This window comes from Leptonychotes weddellii, chromosome 1 (genome assembly GCF_054177405.1).
Source record: "Leptonychotes weddellii isolate Sample4059 chromosome 1, ASM5417740v2, whole genome shotgun sequence".
NCBI lineage: Eukaryota > Metazoa > Chordata > Mammalia > Carnivora > Phocidae > Leptonychotes > Leptonychotes weddellii.
Window position 1 is genome coordinate 189,075,497 of NC_138369.1, and position 19,176 is coordinate 189,094,672.

Genomic DNA, 19,176 nt, shown 5'->3' on the forward strand with positions numbered 1-19,176 from the left:
CCCCCCCCCCCCCCCCCCCCCCGGGATGCACAGAGACCCACCTGCAGCAGGAGAGCGGTGCAAGGCTCCCCTCCTGGCCCACAGGCTTGGGTGTTACCGGCTAGACAGTGACGAGGGAGGGTCATCTTCCCGAGTGAGACACCCAGAGATGAGCCCTCCACCCAAGCCTGACTGATAACCCGTGCGGATTCTGAGAACAAAGTCAATTACATCAAGGTGGAATTTCTCATTTACTGGAAGCTCTGAGCTACTCTGCAAATAAAGTGTTTTCTTCCATTTGCCCAAAGGGTGTAATACCTAAAACCAGGGTGACTTCTGATTGTTGAGCTCATTAGCGACTTAACAGCCAGCTGGCAGCACATCACTCACCCCTGCTTCCCCATCAGCCGAGTTCAGCAGGTGCGCGGCTCCCCCTGATCCCTAGGCCCTTTACCCCCCAACAGAGACCCCACCGCACGTACCTTAGTTCAAAAACTCAGAAAGGGCCCCCGGTGCTGGTTTGCTCCCAAATGCCGATCACAGCTTGAGTGTTCTAAGAGCCCCGTGCCCTCTCCGGAAGAATGCCAGGCAGGCTTTGCGCAACTGACCACACATGCAAGGACATTTCATCCAGGAAAACCAGCTAGCCTGGAAAACGGTCTTCGGACGACACCATCAGCATGCCTTCAAGCAGAGAGGACCCTACCCATCACCACACGTCCCTGGGGCAAGAAAGGGGGGTTGCAGGACAAACCTTCTCGTGGAGGTTTGAGGGGACACAGAGAGGAGATGCCTCACACAGGCCTGGGGAGTGGGGTTGACCGGGGCCCCCTAAGCGCTAGCATTGGTTTTGTTCAGAAGGGCTGGTACGAAAATTTTGCAACCCGTTCACTATCTAGTGAGCACCCAGCCCAAATCCAAATGACCCCAACCTCTCAGCTTTTCTTTAATTGCCCCAGGGACCCCGCCCCCCACCTACACCCCAGCAGGAGCCATGGGCTTAGGGAAGCTACCCCCCACCCAGCCCAGGCAGATAACCTCGGCAGCATCTGCAATTCAATGAGCTTGGAATGAGCCCTCTCAGGGAGCCACCAGACAGGACTGAGTGCTCCTCACACAGAAAGAAACCACCAATTGTTTTGTTGTCAACAGCAATTATTTAGTTTAAATATACTTTCCCTCCAAGCTGTGTTTCTGGTTTAGGTAGACAACAGAGAAGAAACTACAGATCCAGAGCTCCGGGAGGCCCCCAGCGCACGGAACTCCAGCCTCCACCTAGGCCATGGCTCCCGGGTCACGGTCTGCACCATCAAATCCCTTTCTTCGCTGTTAGGAGTCAAGCTTGAGGCCACCTGAATCCACTGACCTCAGTCTTAGTTAAAGCACCCTAAGAATTGTGATGCGCGAACAGAGTATCTAAAATCAGGCACAATTCGGCAGGACGGGCGTCACATTTCTCTCCTGGGATTGTTTCAAAAGAGGCTCCTTTTCTTCAGCCTTTGGGGAAGGCTTTTTAAATTCTGCTTCCCAGGAGGAATGGACAAAGCACCTCCCCCCCACGCCAGGACCTCCTCTCTTGGTCCCAGATGGAAAATATCTGAGCATTAACAGGACCAAGGTGGGGTTCAATTTGTCCAATATTCTTTTTCAATAGCACTTACGTTAATTCAATTTGTTGCTCACTTAGGGCTGGCCGATGGGTATTCCCTCCCTCCCAGCGAGAGCATCGCGGCAGGGGAAAATAGCAGAAATATCATTAGACAGACCATCTCTTAAAGATACTTTCTAAGAAGCCACGGGCTAGCCTCACGCTCAGTCAGAAATTCCAAAGACAGGCCGATGGTGAGGGACACCAAGGCTTCCCTCTCTGGAGCATTTGCCGTGGAAAAGGGGAAAGAATGGGATGAAATGGTGGTGGTGAGGGGCAGTACACTGCAGGGGGAGAGAAAGGGTCGGGTGTGGTGAAAGGGGGCCAGGAACAAAGAGCTCCTGAGAGGGGGGACCGGGAACCAGCTTTGGGAAAGACGGCAGGGAAAATGGGTGGTTTAATCATGTGTTAGCTGGTGCCTCTGGGCTAGGCCTTCTCACCTCGCACCCACCCGAGTAGGCTCCCAGGGAGCCTCCGAGGGTTCCCACACTGCTATTTTTAAAACCGACAAGGAACGGGCTTGTCAGATTGTCAGCTCTGTAGCTGCAAACCTGGGGTTTGCTCGGGCTCGTCCGGACTAGCTGGTGCCAATGGCGTAGCTGCCGGGGCCATGCGCTCTGTTATTCAGGGCTTCGTCTTAGCCCAAGGGAGGGGCGGAGGCTGGAGGAATGGGGCCTGTGGGGTCACTGTGCTTGCTGCAATGGTAATATGCCCATCCCTAGACTCCACCCTGGCCCCCATGACCCCCTCACCAGGGTTCGCCAGGGAGCTCACACATCTCCCCAAAGCCACCAGACATGCCCATAGGGAGTGGGAGACACAGATCGATAGGGTATCACTTGTGAAATCCCTGAAGATCCCCTTGGAAGCTCCTTTGGCAGGTGCTTCCCTGGCCCCTGCCCCCGGGGATCCTCGAGGGTGCAGTCCCTGACCTCCCCTGCACATACTCACAGGCCCGAGGGTGGCCTGCAGCTCCGAGGGGCCTGGGGCGGGTCCTGGGGATCTGGCCAAAGACGGGGCATAAAGGCTGGGGCCAGGGCCGCAGCGGGGGTGGGGGCTGCTCCCAGAACCCCACGAAAATCCTATTCCCCACTTCAGGGAACATCTTGCAAATAGCGGGGTGGGGACGGGAGGCAGCTCGTCAAAAGAGCACCGTCGGGGTCAACCTGCCAAAACGTGGCAGGACAGGTAGCAAAACCACCATTTCGAGGTCTAGACGGAACTCTGCAGGCCTGCAGTGCAACGAGAGGTGCCGACACATTCCTTCCAGAACCCCGAGCTGAATACGTCAGTCCTTAACCGAGGGGAGCTGGCCCCACCAAGAGCAGAGAAATCAGCCACCGCTGCAAATGCAGAACTCCAGCCTGCCCTACCGGGCCCGCAAAGTGCAAGAGGTGAATCTCTTCCTGTTGGGCGATGCTGACCTCGGCCTGGCCGCCCGGGACATGCCACCACCTGCCTGGTTTGGGCAGGGCAGGAAAGGCTTCCAGTTAAAGGACAAAACACTTTTAACCCAGGCTATGCGATATCCTCAGTGATCCGCCTCTGAGTGGAGAAACCCTACCTCCATCTGGGCCACCCAAGAAACGAGGGCCTGGTGGCTGGAAATCACAGAGTCTGTGGATGCAGGCTGATGCGACAGCCCGGGGACGAGCTTGCCTACTTTGCTCTTCCAACACAAGAAGTGGTGTGAAAAACGTTGTTGATGAATAAAGCTCACTTTGACCAGAAGACTCCATCCGACACATGTCCCCAAGAGCCCAAAAAGGCCGCTAGGGCCAGGGTCTTGCCTTTCGGGATCTAACCACTAGTTGGTATTCAAAGCGGTTTGGATTTTGTCAAAATAACCACAGCGCCCCTCCCGGCCAGAGAAGTTCCCAGGATCTGCAGCAGCTGCGGGGGGTGGGGTGGGGGGGGGGTGTGCACAGCACTTCACCTTTGTTGGTGCTATTTTTTTTTTTTAAGATTTTATTTATTTATTTGAGAGAGAGAGAATGAGAGACAGAGAGCACGAGAGGGAAGAGGGTCAGAGGGAGAAGCAGACCCCCCGCTGAACAGGGAGCCTGATGTGGGACTCGATCCCGGGACTCCAGGATCATGACCTGAGCCGAAGGCAGTCGCTTAACCAACTGAGCCACCCAGGCGCCCCTGTTAATGCTATTTTTATGACACTTGTCACCACTCTACGGAGGTTTCCACAAAACGCTGGGTTTGAGGCTTACAGCAAGGAGCCTCCAAGAGCTGTACTGTGTCATCTCTCAGGCCGGGATGAAAATACGAGGCGGCAAGCACACGGGGCCGATTTTCTACTGCATGCGGCCGCAGCAGAAGCACAGCAATCCTCCCATCCTAGGCCTGGGGACTCAGCCCGCCCCTGAGAAGGGCATCGCCACCATCCCACCGGTTTGGAGGCGCCAACACTCCGTCAGCCAAGGATTAAAAACCAGGTGTTTGAGACAGCAGGGGCCGTGTGCGGTTTAAAGGGAGTTGCTTTCTTTAGTCTGTGTGTCCGGGACTGACTCTGTAAGGGAGATCTCCACACAGAATACAACACAACTTCCAGGTAGAATGCAAACTTTCACCAAATGATCATTTAAATGTGCTCAACCGAAGCGTACCCATAAACTCCTAAAACGCAAATGTAAAAGGTGGAATCAAAAAAAAAAGAGCTGCTTCTCGACACCCCCCTCTCCCACTCCCACCCCCAAAATGATGTGTAGATCACAATCCAGCGACTGAGTTTAAGGGGTAGCTTTGCGTCCTTTCCAATCGTCATTAACTTGAGCACCCCTGTTAGGCCGGGACAGGCAGGTTCTGTGTTGGCTTTTGGACTGGAGCTGGGGGGTGGGGGTTGGCGTGCAGGAGGGAGGGCGCTCTAGCTCGACCACAAAGCAGGTCAATGTAAAGACCCCTCCCCAGAGGCTGCGTGTCGAAATAAAGTCAGCTAAAACTAGTAGAGGGTGTGGCGAGGAGGCGCTGGGCGGAACACGACCCGCTGGGCCGCCTGCCGGACCCCAAGGCCAAGCCCGAGCCCCGTAGCGCCGAGGAAGCCTGGCCAAGCCAGACCAATACTTCCGACCGAAATAATTACCGTCTTACACCAATTTGTGCTCCAACGTAAATTACTAAGTAAGTCGAACGGAGTCTAACTAACTCACAAAGCCCAGATCCCCACACGGCAATTTTTCTAAGCCGGGCGCAGACCGCAGCGCCCAGGCGGGTCCCCGGCGGGCCGGACGCGCCTCCGAGGGGCGCGGGTCCAAAGCCCAGAAAATCCGAGGCTTCACGCGAAGCCAGGTAACACCACTGGGCGCCTCACAACGTTTCCACCAAACGCGGCCCCTCGAAGTCCCCTGCAGGAGCCGCAGTCGGGGACCCGGAGTGCTCAATGAGACCGGTGGGTAGCTCGCCACCCTGGCCTCCGCGTCCCTCGGGCCCGGCAAGCGGCGCGGACACCGCCGGGAGCTCACAGCCTCGCCGGGCGCTTGGTTGTCCCTCCGAGTGCTCCGGAGACGACCCAGGTGGAGACGAGAACCCCCGGAATCCCAGGCCCCCGGATCCCGGCCGCGTCGCCCGCCCCAGCGCCCCCGCCCGGGCGGCTGACCTGTCGTCGACGTGCAGGCTGGGCGAGCACTTGATGGCGAGCCACGTCTTCCAGTGGACATGGCGCACCTTGTACACCTGCCCGAAGCCGCCCGAGCCGACCTTCTCCCAGCCCGCGAACTCGCCCGCGTCGAAGGTGCGCAGCAGACCCAGGGCCCACGGGCTCCCGCTCTCGCCCTCCATCGCGCGCGTCTCGCCGCCACCCCGCGCCGCCGCGGCCGCCCAGGTGCCCAGGTGTGCGCCCCGCCCGCTGACGTCACTTCCGCCGCCCGCCGGCCCCGCCTCCCGCCTCCCGCCGGGGCCCCGCAGACCCGCCGAGGGGCGTGTGGGGTCGCTGCGTTCTCCGCCGGGCGCGCGCGGCGGCGGGCCTGAGTGGGTGGGTGCGTGTGTTAGAGCAGAGTCGATCTGATTTTCTGCGCGGTTGTAGGAAATAAGCGACTCTGCTAAGTTGTCCCGGTGCTATCACTTGGCAGAACTTGGCCAAAAAAGGAAAAAAGTATCCAGCAACCAGGAGATTGACTTTCATACAAAGCACGGATCTTCCTCAGATTTCCCCGCTTTTACTTGTCCTCGTTAGCGTGCATTAAGTTCTGTACAATGTTATCACCTGTGTAAGTTCGTGTATCTACCGCTGCTTGTCAAGATCTAGGACAAACCATCAGGAAATGGCCCCTCCTGCGCCCCTTTTTAGAACTGAACCCCCAAACCCTGGCCATCACGAGTCTTAACCTCTATTTCTAAAATTGTGTTATTTCAAAATAGGTTATGTTTGCACACAGGAATGACATCGTGTGGGATCTTTTGGAATTGGCTTTTTTTTCACTAAGCATAATTCCCGGGAAATTAGCGTCTCACGTTTCTACACTTTGGAAGTAACTTTTTTTTTTTAATCACCCCAACAGCAAATCTAAAGTGCAGTTTAAAGACAGCAGGGTACCTCCATCCTTTTCTAAACAACAGTATCTTTGGTACACGTAGAACGAATTGGGGAGAAAAGATGGTTTTCCACCTTTGGGCGAAAAAGATTCCCAGCCTTGAATGAGCTTGGATCTTGGAAAGATATCTGAGTCAGAGGTCGAGAAGTGTGATTGCAAACTTCCACGCCTAAAAACCACTCACTCCTGCGGGACTGTACATTGAGGGAAGGTTTCTTCTGGGTCTAATGAGATTAACAATGGAGGTAGGATGGGGGGAGAGGATCAAGGAGGGAGCATTTTAACGACACTAACTGTATTTTTGTGTTACCCAAGGAAGGAGATGCTGATCCTAGCTGGCACGTGGAAGCCTCAGACCTAGCTTCTATAGGCTTTACCTTCCACTGGGCATATGATAATTTTATATTATCCCCAGTATTGGAGCCCTAGTGCTGCTTTGGAAACGGCCTACTGTCCCCTCCCCCACAGGGCTTCTCTTTGGCCCGTGCTCACTTCCAGACCCCACCCCCCCCAACCACCCCTCCCCGTTGGCCTCTTAGGAAGACCAGGCGGACTGGTCCTTCTCCACATAATCTTGAACTCAGAATTGATCTCCTGGAGACTGGAGTGACAAATGGTTATTGATTGTAGCAAATGTAACATTTACATGAACATTTTAATAATTGGGATTTTAAAGATACAAAGATAACTTGAAAGTAAACACAGTGGTTTTGCTGGTGAAAAACAATCAATCGACTAGAAAATGAGTCACTTTCGGACGCTCTTTCCGGGACTCAGATAGAGAGACCTTTCTCCAGACTTCCTATGCTCCAGAATCCTACTGTATGAGGCCCAGCAGCGTAAGTGACTAACAGCTCACACTGGTCTAGTAATAAAATACAGCAATTTCATTTATTTAATCATCTGGTGCTTCACTCAACAAATATTTATGGAGTGTCTGCTGCAGGCTCAGCACTGGGTTCCTGAGCCCACAAGCAGAGCCCACAGCCACCACGATAGTCCCCAACAGCAAGCGCATTGGGGCAAAGATCAAGGCCAGGGTTGGATAGACTGGCACGGCTCTTCCTTAGACTTGGCTGTGTTCCTCACGCAGGCCACTCAACCCACTCTGAAGTTCAGTTTTTTAATCTGTAAAAGGAAAACAAAGTCCCTTGCAGGAATTGTGAACAGAGCCCAGGCTCTAGACCCTGTGGGATTACAGGAGAGTAACTGTTGTTTGTGTTAATGGTCACTGGCCCTAGGTAGGTAAGGCTGGCATTTCTAAGTATAAAAGTAACTCACAGTTTCAATAATTCAGTGATTTTTTTCCTGTTGTTTATTTTATAATGTGAGGTGATAAGCCTTTGTGGCTACTCTGGTGCCATCCAAGAAACCCCAAAGACAGTTAAGATGTAGAAGATATCCTACCCTTTTTGACAGAAAACAAAAAAACTTGATATTATATTGAGGTATGTATAAAATATTTACAGGGTTTTTCTTGTGCAAATATTTAACATAAATACATAGCAAGTACAAGTGACAGGTGAAAAGATTTAAGATGAACACAGCAAATCAATTAGTTGAAACGCTTTAAATCACTGAAAGGACACAAAACAGAAAGATGGTCATTTTTTACCTGTAGATGTTTTATCACTTGTAAGCTTTAAAAAAATTAATACTGCGTGTCATTTTATGTATGAGATTAAGCATATATAAATTGAAATTTAAAGCTTTTAATGTTAGCTTTAAAATACAGTAAGTTGTCAGAATATTAAATAAGGCAAAATGTATTGAATTTTCCATCTTAATGAGCTGCAGCAATTTTCTTTTTCTTTTTTTTTTTTTTAAAGATTTTATTTATTTATTTGACAGAGAGAGAGACAGCTAGAGAGGGAACACAAGCAGGGGGAGGGGGAGAGGGAGAAGCAGGCTTCCCGCGGAACGGGGAGCCCGATGCGGGGCTCGATCTCAGGACCCTGGGATCATGACCTGAGCCGAAGGCAGACGCTGAACGACTGAGCCACCCAGGCGCCCCCTGCAGCAATTTTCTTAATAAACAGAGAAACCTCATCCATAATTTTATAAGCACTCATATTCTCTGAAATGACTGAACCCACTACAGTATCAATAATTTATGTCAATGAAAACCTTTCATCAAGGCATGAAGTTTCACGTTTAATATATTTTAGGTAAAAATAAAAGTGGACTGACTTAAAAATACTAGCGCAAGTTTTGCATCCCAGCCTCGGGAAGTGGCCATCGTGAGGATTAGCGATCACGTCTGTGCACGGCCCCGGGGTGGACCCCGCGCGCGAGGAACTCAGCGCAGCAGGTGGGCACCCCCCCAGGGGCTCGAGGCGGACGCAAGTGGGAGAGGTGAGCGCCGAGGGCAAGACGCTCAGCGAAGTGACAGTCGACCTGTCCGGGAGCTCGGGTGAGGAGGGCAAGGCACCGCGGAGGGAAGGGCAAGCCCCCGGGGACTCTGTCCCCCTTCTCGGAAGAAGTGCCAAGTCCGCGTCCTCCTCCTCGGGCGCCTGGCTAGCGCAGCCCGACCGACGCCCCCCTGCCTCCCCAGCCCAGGGGCCCCGGTGTGCCCGGCTCGGCGGGGATGTCCCTTTCTCCGCGCGCCGCCCCTGCGTCCCGCCGCGGGGAACCGACCGAGCCGGCGGCCGGGGAGCCGGCAGGCGCGGGTCCCTCCTGCGGCAGGGTGACTTGGCCGGCCCTGGAACCCGGGGAGAGGGGTCCCTGCCTCAGGATGGCCGCGGGGCTCCAGGGGGCCGGGCGCTGGATAAACAGTGCCGGGCGTGTGTCACTTCGGCCGTGGGCGTCTGCCCGGTGAGCTGGTCCTCCTCGAGGTCCCCGGAGCGGCGCGCCGCCCTGACACGGCCCTCCTGGGCCACCGGCTCCCTTAGTCCCGGAGCGAGCGTGGGGCCACCGAGCCCAGGGCCCAGGATGACCCAGCGCCACCAGGGTCCCCGGCGGGACCGCCCACGGGGGAGGGGCAGCGGAGCCCTGGACGCCTCCTCCGCGCCGCGCCGGGTCCTCCCCTTCCCCCTCCCCCAGCCCTCGCCCGCCCCCTCCCCTCCCCTCCCCCCACCCTCGGGGAGGCTCCCCCAGGTCCAGCCCCCTCCCGCCGTGCAGGCTCCGCCCCAGGAAGGTGGCTTTGCTCTCCTCCTGCTGCAACTTGCTCGGCTGTTTCTGAGAATTTCCCTGCATGATTTGAATGTTATTTGCTGAAGAGCGTAACTTGTTCACCGCTGCGAGTCTGCCTTCCTAAGTGCTGAAGGGCACCCGGAGCAAGATTCTGCCGCCCGGATTTCCACAGCCACCCGGGGTTTGGGGGGAGAGAAGGGGAGAGGGACTGACTTCTAACTCCTAGCTCCTATCCAGCAAGTATTTTCCTTTCTTTTCATTGAAAGTATAGTGACACACACGTTATATTGGTTTCAGGTGTACAACACAGTGATTCAGCATCTCTATATGTCATGCTGCGCTCGGAACAAGTGCCACCACCGTCTGTCACCTTACCCCGCCATTTCAGTCCCATTAGCTCTGTTCCCTGTGCGGTGCCCTTCACGCTCTGACTCACTCACTCCGTACCTGGAAGCCTGCCTCCCACTCCCTCCACCCCATTTGTGTCCATCCCCCCCCCCCATGCCTCCCCCACCCCTACAACCACCAGTTTGTTCTCTGTGTTTAGGGGCCTTTTTCTGCTTTCGGTTTGCTTGTTTGTTCATTTGTTGTTGTTTTTTAGATCCCACATATAAGTGAAATCATATGATATTTGTCTTTCTGTGTCTGACTTAATACTCTCTAGGTCTGTCATGTCACAAATGGACAAGATCTCATTCTTTTTTACGGCTGAGTAATATTTCATTGTGCATATATACTAGTTCTTTATCCATTCGTCTACTGATGGACACTTGGGCTGCTTTCATACCTTGCCTATTGTAAATAATGCTGCAGTAAACATAGGGGCACATATATCCCTTCAAATTGGTGTTTTCGTATTTGGGGGGTAAATATCCAGTAGTGGAATTACTGGATCATATGATAATTCTATTTTTAACTTTTTGAGGAACCTCCCTATTGTTTTCCACAGTGGCTGCACCAGTTTGCATTCCCACCAACAGTGCATGAGGGTTCCGTTTTCTCCACATCCTCGCCAACTGATGCTGAGTGATGTTGAGCATCTTTTCATGTGTCTGTTGGCCATCGGGATGTCTTCTTTGGAGAAATGTCTGTTCATGTTTCTGCCCATTTTTAAATTGGATTATTTGGGTTTTTTGGTGTTGAGTTGTATCAGTTCTTTATATATTTTGGATACTAACCCTTTATTGGATATATCATTTGCAAATATCTTCTCCCATTCCGTAGGTTGCCTTTTTGTTTTGTTGATTGTGCAGAAGCTTTTTATCTTGATGAAGTCCCAATAGTTCCTTTTTGCCTTTTTCCCTTGCTTCAGGAGACATATCTAGAAAAATGTTGCTGGCCAATGTCAGAGACATTACTACCTGTGCTCTTTTCTAGGATTTTTTTAGGTCTCACATTTAGGTCTTTAATCCATTTTGAGGTTTGGTTGTGTTTCTTCTGAGTGTTTTTGTTTTTGAGAGAGAGAGACAGTACGTACAAGCGAGTACGGTGGCGGGGGCGGGGGAGGAGGAGCAGAGGGAGAGAGAATCTTAAGCAGGCTCTGTGCCCAGCATGGAGCCTGTCATGGGGCTGGATCTCACGACCCTGAAATCATAACCCAAGCTGAAATCAAGAGTCAGACCCTTAACCGACTGAGCCACCCAGGCACCCCTTGAGTTTATTTTTGTGTATGATGTAAGAAAGTGGTCCAGTGTCATTTTTCTGCATGTGGCTGACCAGTGTTCCCAACACCATTTGTTGAAGAGATTGTCCTTTTCCTGTTGTGTATTCTTGCCTCCTTTGTTAGGGAGTTGACCATAGAGTTGTGGGCCCATTTCTGGGCTCTCTATTCCGTTCCATGGATCTATGTGTCTGTTTTTGTGTCAGTACCATGCTGTTTGATGATTACAGCTTTGTAGTACATCTTGAAATCTGGGATTGTGTTACCTCCAACTTTGTTTCTTTCTCAAGATTGCTTTGGTTATTTGGGGGGTTTTGTGGTTCCATACAAATTTTACTATTTTATTAATTTTAATATTTAGCAAATATTTTCTTATACACAAACCTCCCTTTCCAGAATCGTCTTCTCTGACTCCAGTGATCCCCACGGACACACCATCTCAGGCTCACAGACTCCTGCACAAGAACAGCATTACGAAGATGCTTGTTGAATCTCCTATAATACCTCTCTACATCTCCTGTGCACCCTCCTACTCACTCCCTGGTCTTTAAGTGTCGGGGCTTCTTAAAGCCCAATCCAGGCCCTCTCCTCCCTGACTGGACGCTCTCCTCTTTATCCCAAGCTGATCTCATCCAGACCCACCAGCTCAGTTTCATCGATTCAGCCAAGACTCCTACATGTGCATCTCCAGGCCCGACCTATCCTCTGAGCACTAGATCCCAAAATTCAGCATGGCACACGTACCAGGATATCTCTAAGGTGCCTCCACATGTCTGAGATGAGCCTGTGATTTTCACCCCCAAACTGGTTCTTTCCAGAGTGCCCCATTTCCATGAATAAACTGCCTTCTCTTCTGAAGGCCAGGAACCAAGAAGTATCTGCAGAACCTCGTGCCTCCTCCGTCCCACAAGATTCCAATCACCATCAACGGTCCCACCCGAGACTTGGACAAGACGCCTGCCTGGCCCATCTACTCGGGGCCAGGAGATGCCCACCCACCGCGATCAAACTCTAGATAGCTGTGACCCCAGCCTAAATGTCCCCAAGACCACCCCCAAGTCCATCCTCCATAGGATGAGCCCACTGCTGGTGTGAGCACCCCCCTGCCCAAGGCACAGCCAGCGGAAGCTCTGTGCAGGGGCCGTGGCTGGGCTGCTGCACGGGGTTGGCATATCCACGGGGGGCGGTGGGGGGGGCCCGAGGCCTCTCTCTGTTTGCTATGAAGCTGGGGGTGGAGAGGAAGAGGCCCAGGAGTCTGAGTTTGCAGTTCAAATCTGGCCTTCCAAGTTGTTGTGAGAGTGTATTTGTCAAAGCAGGAAGACGGAACACATTTTATTTAACATTTTGCCTGCTTGATTTATAGTTTTCCACCATTTGGACACACGGTGTGTTGGCCTCAATGTGTACCCTCCCTCCGACAAAAACGGCCATCACAGTCTGATCACCAAAACACCAGCTCTGCCCTACAAAGCATGTCTTGATCTTGATGGAACTCTGGCCCCCACCCCAGCCCCCGGGCCTGTCATCAGGGTCACTTCCTGTCTGGATCCTAGAGAGCCCCCCCACCCCCACCCAGCCCTTCTTCAGGGAGGTTGTGAAAATGCAAATCCGACTTCATTGCCTTAGGATGGAAATGGGCACGCCCCTCCAGCTTCACCCTCCAGTCTCTGCTGCTCTTGGTCCTCCCGCTGCACCCCCACCCCAAGTCCTCTGACTGAGGCTCCACAGGGCCTTTGCACCAGCTGTCCCGTCGGTCAGGAAAGTTCAGCTGAACTTTAAAGATGCCTGCTTTAAACCCATTTGGGGCCCACCTCTCTGTCTTTCACCGAGTCCCAGACTCAGATCCCTCTGTGACCAGCTCATGGGGCACACAGCTAGGCGTATCAGCCTGTTTATTAGGGCCTGCTGATGAGTACCTGACTCCTCCACTCTGGGCCGCTCCTCTGGCAGGCCCCCCGCCCCCCTTCGCCCCTGTCCAGGTTCATCACTCACCACCATGCTTCTCTGTCCTGGCCACACTGGCCTTTCTGTTCTTCCACAACTTGAGCGCCTTCCTTGAGCCTCGGCAGGTGCGGCTCCTCTCTTGGGATGCGCTGGTGCTCACCCCCAGTGGGCCTCACCTGCTTCAACGTCAATGTCACCGCCTCCCCAGGCCTTCCTGGGCGACCCATCTAAAACAGCACCCATCCAGCCCAGCATGATGCCACCCCCTGGGAGCCGCTCTGGAGGCTGGGGGGGTTAGGATGTCTCTGTTAACACTCCTCCTGAAATGCATGGTGGCTCATGACTCAGGGGTGAGTCCTGCGTGCTCGCCCAGAGAGCGCCCCCAGCGCCTGGGCCCCACAGGATGTGCTCCCTGAGCCCGAGGCTCTCAAGCTTCCTCTGCAGGCAGAACCCTTTGTCCCTCCGTAATCTTTCTACAGTGGCCCGGGGACAAAGAAATGCCCGGCACTTCCGTTTATTAGCTCATTAGGATCAAACAACCTGAAAAGTATTTATGGGAAAACAGTGTGGCACTTTCTTAAAAAGTGAAGCATAAAATGGCCACATGACCCAGCAATTTCACTTAGGTGTCTACCCAGAAGAAGTGAAAACAGGAATTCAAACAAAAATGTGTACACAAGCGTTCCTAGCAGCATTATTCACAAGAGCAAAAGGTTGAAACAGCCCAAGTGTCCCTCGGTGGACAAATGGGTGAGAGCATGTGGTAAACACACACAGTGGGAGGAAGGGGGCTGTCACCCTCAAGCGCATGGGTGTGTCCCTCAAAGCCTTTTATTTCCCAGGTGAGCACAGGCCTGGAGCTGATAGCTGGAGATAAAGCTCTGCTCTGGGCTAAAAAAATCAGGACCAGATCTCGTGTCAGTAATGGCAATCTTAGTGGCAAAGCAGGGACTGGACCCATCTTTTTTTTTTTTTAATTTTTTTTTATTTATTTACTTGAGAGAGAGAGAGAGACAGAGATAGCTAGAGAGAGAAACAAGATGGGAGGAGAGGGAGAAGCAGGCTCCCCGCTAAGCAGGGAGCCCGATGCGGGGCTCGATCCCAGGACCCTGGGATCATGACCTGAGCCGAAGGCAGACGCTTAACCGACTGAGCCACCCAGGCGCCCCAGGGACTGGACCCATCTTATCAACGGCTGGCAAGAGGCCCAGGGGGGTCCAGAAACCCAGCCAAATGGTCCTTTCCAGCAGCTGAATGCCTATTTTGAGCAGTTGCCCAAAGGCAGAGCTGACTTCAAAAAGCAGGTCAGCAGACCCGAGCAACAGAGTGGGATCAGAAAGTGACCCGCAGCCAACATGTAGGGGAGACCTGTCCAGTTAAACCACTGGCCGGGAAGAGCTGGTGGGCCTCCCTTGCTGAACTCACAGCCCTGGGGGTGAGGTGGTCACGGAGATAAACCAGGCAGACCTGGAGGGAAGGGTGCAGCTGGGCAGGGCCTACCCGTGGGGCCCAAGGCCCTAGGTGGTGAGGCCCATGGGGAATCGAGCACAGAGACTGGGCCCCCAGTGGCCCCCAGACCAATTCCTGGACCCAGGGGACAGAGGACAGACAGCTGAAAAAAAATGGGGCAGCAACAATGACCAGAACGTTTCACTCACTCCTTGAGGGGAGTACTCCACATTTTGTCAGGACCTCTTAAAGCTGTGAGTTGCCCGTGGGGTCTTCAGAGCTGTATCAAGGATCTTGGCAGCCCAACCAAGCAGACAAGTCTGGAGGGACCCGACCACAGAGGTAAGGAAAATGCCTTGTCAGGTGCATGGCCCAAACCCCGAGACTCTCCCACAACCCCCAGGAGTGGCAGGGGCAGAACTTGGGGGCTGGGTGCCCACAGGACCTGGTGAGACCCACTCTTTTGGGCTGAACTGTGTCCCCCCGCCCCCAAAGACATGTATTTCTAAACCCCAGTACCTATGGAGGTGACATTATGGGTTTTTTTTTAAGATTTTGTTTATTTATTTGAGAGAGAGAAGGCATGAGCGGGAGAGGGGAGGGGGAGGGGCAGAGGGAGAAGCAGACTCCCCGCTGAGCAGGGAGCCCAACATGGGGCTCAGGCCCAGGACCCCGGGATCATGACATGAGCCAAAGGCAGACGCTTAACTGACTGAGCCACCCAGGCACCCCTAAGGATCCTTATTTTGTCCAAAAACAGGAGATTAGACTAAATTTCTCTGTGTGCACTCTGGGCTGACTGTAGCTGGTCAATAAGTCATCTGGGGGGTGGTCTGTGATGGTTAATTTTACATGTCAACTTGACTGGCCCACAGGGTGCCCAGATATTTGGTCAGACGTTCTGGGTGTGTCTGTGAGGTATTTTAAATAAGACTAACATTGGAATCAGTGGACGGAGGAGAGCAGATTACCGTCCCCAGTAATGTGGGTGAGCCTCGTCCAATCAGTTGAAGGCCTGAACGGAAGTAAGAGCCTTCCTCCTGCCTGATGGCCTTTGAACTGAAACATCAGCTCTCCCAGGGGCTTGAGCTTGCCTAATCACCTGCAGATCTTGGGGCTTGTGAACCTCCCAAATCGTGTCAGCCTGTTCCTGAAGATAAATCTCTGTATGTGTAAGACAGGACCCATGGTTTCTGCTCCTCAGGCAGGGCCTTAAAGGTTCTTGTTTAACAATCCCGTTTGCTAAAGCCAGGCCCGTCTTCTTCTTGGCACAAACGGTAGACTCACGTTTTTGCAGACTGTGTCGTATTTTCTATTTTTTTGTTTTAAAGATTTATTTATTTGAGAGAGAGAGCAGGGGGAGGGGCAGAGGGAGAGGGAGGATCCCAAGCAGACTCCTGGCTGAGTGTGGAGCCCGATGCGGGGCTCGATCTCATGACTCTGAGATCACAACCTGAGTCAAAAGCAAGAGTCAGACGCTTAATTGACTGAGCCACCCAGGTGCTCCCTATTTTGCTTTTTTTTTAAAAAAGCCATTTCTAAGCCACTGCGGGGAAGCTTGGTGCTACTGTTCAAGGTCAGTGAAATGAGCAGTCAGGGCAGGAGACTTCACTTGTCCGGACAGGTCCCCCGACAAAAAGAGGGAGAGAAGTCAGGTGCTCTCTTTCTGCAGCTGAGCCGGCTGTATTGAAAGGATCCTAAAACAGGCGTCTGAAGGTTGGCCGGCCTCCTGGCTCTGCTTGCCACTGGGGAGGGCTGAGCTTTCCCACCGCCCGGGCCCAGGATGGGGCTGCGCCCCCTCCTCATCCACCAGGAGTCACGCCCACCCCAGGGCCGCGAGCCTTGCACGTGTGTGCCTCTGCCAACGGGGTCTCTCCTATCGCGGCTCCTGATCAGACATCCCCAGCCAAGACTCTTCTCCCCAAGACATCTATTTGGAAAGGAATGCTCCTCGGGTACTGTTTCTCACACACACCCTGGTGGCTTTGCCAAATTCTCAAGGGAGCGTTTCCACAAGGTGGCCATCTGCCATCTGTGGACCGAGCGTGGGAACTGCAGCCGTGGGGCGGGGGAATCAGGAGGGCCGCACCGGGCAGCCAGCCCGACTCCCAGGCACACGCTCTTTCATTCAGTCAACAAATATTTGTGGTGCACCTGCTGTGGGCCGGGCGCTGCTGTCGGGATGAGGGGGCCGTGGGCTGGCTCTGCCCTCCTGGGTCTCTCAGTCCAGGTCTCAGTGAAATCCCAGGCATCCAGCCTGAAGGAGGCAGCAATGTGAGCTAACCGTGGCCTTCCAGCCCTGCCCCGCCACCTCCCAACGGCGCCCCGGGCTCTCTTGCCTCAGTTTCTCCCTCTGTAGAATGAGAAGATGACACCAGGGTCCCTCCCTCACAGAACTGGGGGGATTAATAAATGAATGTGTCCCCAGAATAGTGCATGTCCTGTGCCCCGCACCACTGTGGCCTCTGACCTCTTTCCTCCTGGTTGGGCTTTCAGGGATGCCCTGCAACCGCACCACCTTCCACTCATCCCGTAAAAGTGGGCACGTAGAATAATATCAAATTATAGTCAAGGAACGAGCAAGTTGCAGCCATTTCCATAATGAGACCCATTTCTGTTAAAATATCATACACTTTGTAAAAGCAAAAGATCAGAAGCCACCCAGAGCCCCATCAGTGGGTGATGTTCCCTCATCCATACGGGGAAGTACTGCGCCGTCTCCAAGAGGGGGCAGGGCAGTCTCGGTACCCGGCTCTGGAGTGATGGCAGAGATCTCTGTGAACAGAGCAAGCGGAGGGAAGCGTGAGATGTGCATTACCGTTGATCCAAGACTGGTGCGAAACAGAAAGACAGCCAGCCATCTATCATCTCTCTCTCTCTCTCTCTCTACCTACCTACCTGTCAACTATCTATCTACTCTCTCTCATCTGTCTTCTGTCTATGAATCTATCACCTCTTAATCTGCTTCTATTTTAAAAAATAAGCAGGGGGAGAATAATCCATAAGCATTTTCGGAGGATGCCCATTTTTGGAGGGCGTGGGATGGAGACACAACTTCTTTGTACACACCTCATCTTACAGATTGGACTTGGGACCCAATAAATAGCTCCCATGCTTATGAAACAAAATTAACTTTTAAAAAGCAAAAATATACCAGATATGTCAAAGGCATATCAAAATATATCAAAAATAAGATAAGAGGAACCAAGTGTGTATCCATGCGGTGGGTGGCCTGACCAGCTGGACAGAGCTGCTCCAAGTCGGGTGAGGTGTGGGGATGAGAAAGTTCTTCGAGGAAAAAGCACGACAAAGACAAAAGAACTCCGAAAAAGAAAGAACCACCTTGGACCTTTCCCAGTAGTTATGCTGTGGGTGTTATTAGTCGGGGCTGGTATGTCAAGGGAGAAAGCAAACGTGATGCCTAAACTCTATCATCACCTGTGTCATGGGGAACGGAGATGTTAAGGAGCCCTGAGTTTGCAAGGGAAATAGCACAGAATAATAAGCAAAATTATTAAAAAAAAAATGATCATGCCAAGATGCTTTGAATTGGGCCAATTATCCATCGTAATGGGAGTTACGTTTCTGGGGGGGTGGTTCCCCCAGCAGAACTGTTCTCTCTTCCTCCTCTGCACCTCCTGCCAACTCATTTTATATAAACAGGAAACTCCCATTCCTACCAAAATGAGTTGCATTGTGTTTCGTGGAGTGAGCCTTTAGGCCCTTCTAAGAACAAAAGGTGAAAGAGGTTATTCAGGGTTCCCTTACCATTTCTCCCCACCTGCTCAGTTACTTCCATCCAGAAACAATGGGGGGATTGTTGTATTTTATTTTTCCCTATTAATTTTAGAGCTCAGAGAAAACATATTCACGTTTCTATAATAATCTGTCATTTAAAAGTTACGAGGCAGCAGTGGGTCCGAGTTACTTGCGCAACTATGTGGAGTGGGCTCTGTGGAAATCAGGGTTTGCCTGCTCTCTCTAACTGGTTCCCGTTCTGACTCCGGGTCGGAAGGTCTGGAAGGTGTGGGCAGCACAAACACACCCCTCCTGTCCCAGGAGACGGGCCGTGCGACGTCCAGACATGCTCTCTGATGGAAGCACGCGAGGTTCTGCAGCTGGACGGAGCTCAGAAGAAAGCGCCTTGAATTATGTAATCTTTAAATTATTTTCAAACACAACCCTGCTTTATGATGACTGATTTCATGGGTACTTTAAAGCGTAAACAAATGGTGCATAAATTAAATGCTCATTTTTGAATTTGTTGAGAGAAAAGTCAAGATTGATTTTTCAGGAAAATGGCTCAAATGTGAAATCTATCTCGTCGGAAGTAGGAGGAGATCAAAGGAACGACTGTAGAATGCATGAAAAAAACTAACTTTCGTAAAACTTTATCTGTGGACAGCCTCCCTCTTAAGGTCGGATGGACTTTACCCTGTGTGTGCACACGTGTGTGTGCATGTGTGCGTGTACATGTGAGCATGTGTGTGTGTGTACATGTGTGCGTGTGTGTGCAAGCCTGAGCCACAGTCTCCCCACTCAGCCACACCAGACCCCCAGCCCAGAATGCAGCCAGGAGAACCCCACACATAGAAGCCCCTCACGGTCCACATCCGGCATCTGGGGTCCTCTGGGGAAGTGACTGCCAAAGCACATGGGGCCTCTAGCTTTCCTGTTCCCAAAGAACCTTCAGGACTGCCAGAGATTTGGGGAGCACGTCCAGTGTGGGACGGAGAAAGCCACGAGGACAGCGGAAGCTGGAGGACACAGTGCAGATACAGGCCGGAGGGCGGGGGTACTGACGACAGGAGACTGACGACCCCAGG

The 19,176-nt window shown here is 52.7% G+C and overlaps 1 protein-coding gene across 1 annotated transcript in view; it reads right to left on the minus strand.

The window, feature by feature from the left end:
• Nucleotides 1-5,437, minus strand: part of RIPK4 (receptor interacting serine/threonine kinase 4) — a 26,708-nt gene extending 21,271 nt beyond the window's left edge. Inside the window, exon 1 of the mRNA XM_081800256.1 lies at nt 5,232-5,437. Within this exon, the coding sequence (XP_081656382.1) occupies nt 5,232-5,413 (182 nt within the window). The 5' untranslated portion in view covers nt 5,414-5,437. The remainder of the gene's footprint in view (nt 1-5,231) is intronic.
• Nucleotides 5,438-19,176: the final 13,739 nt, after the last annotated feature.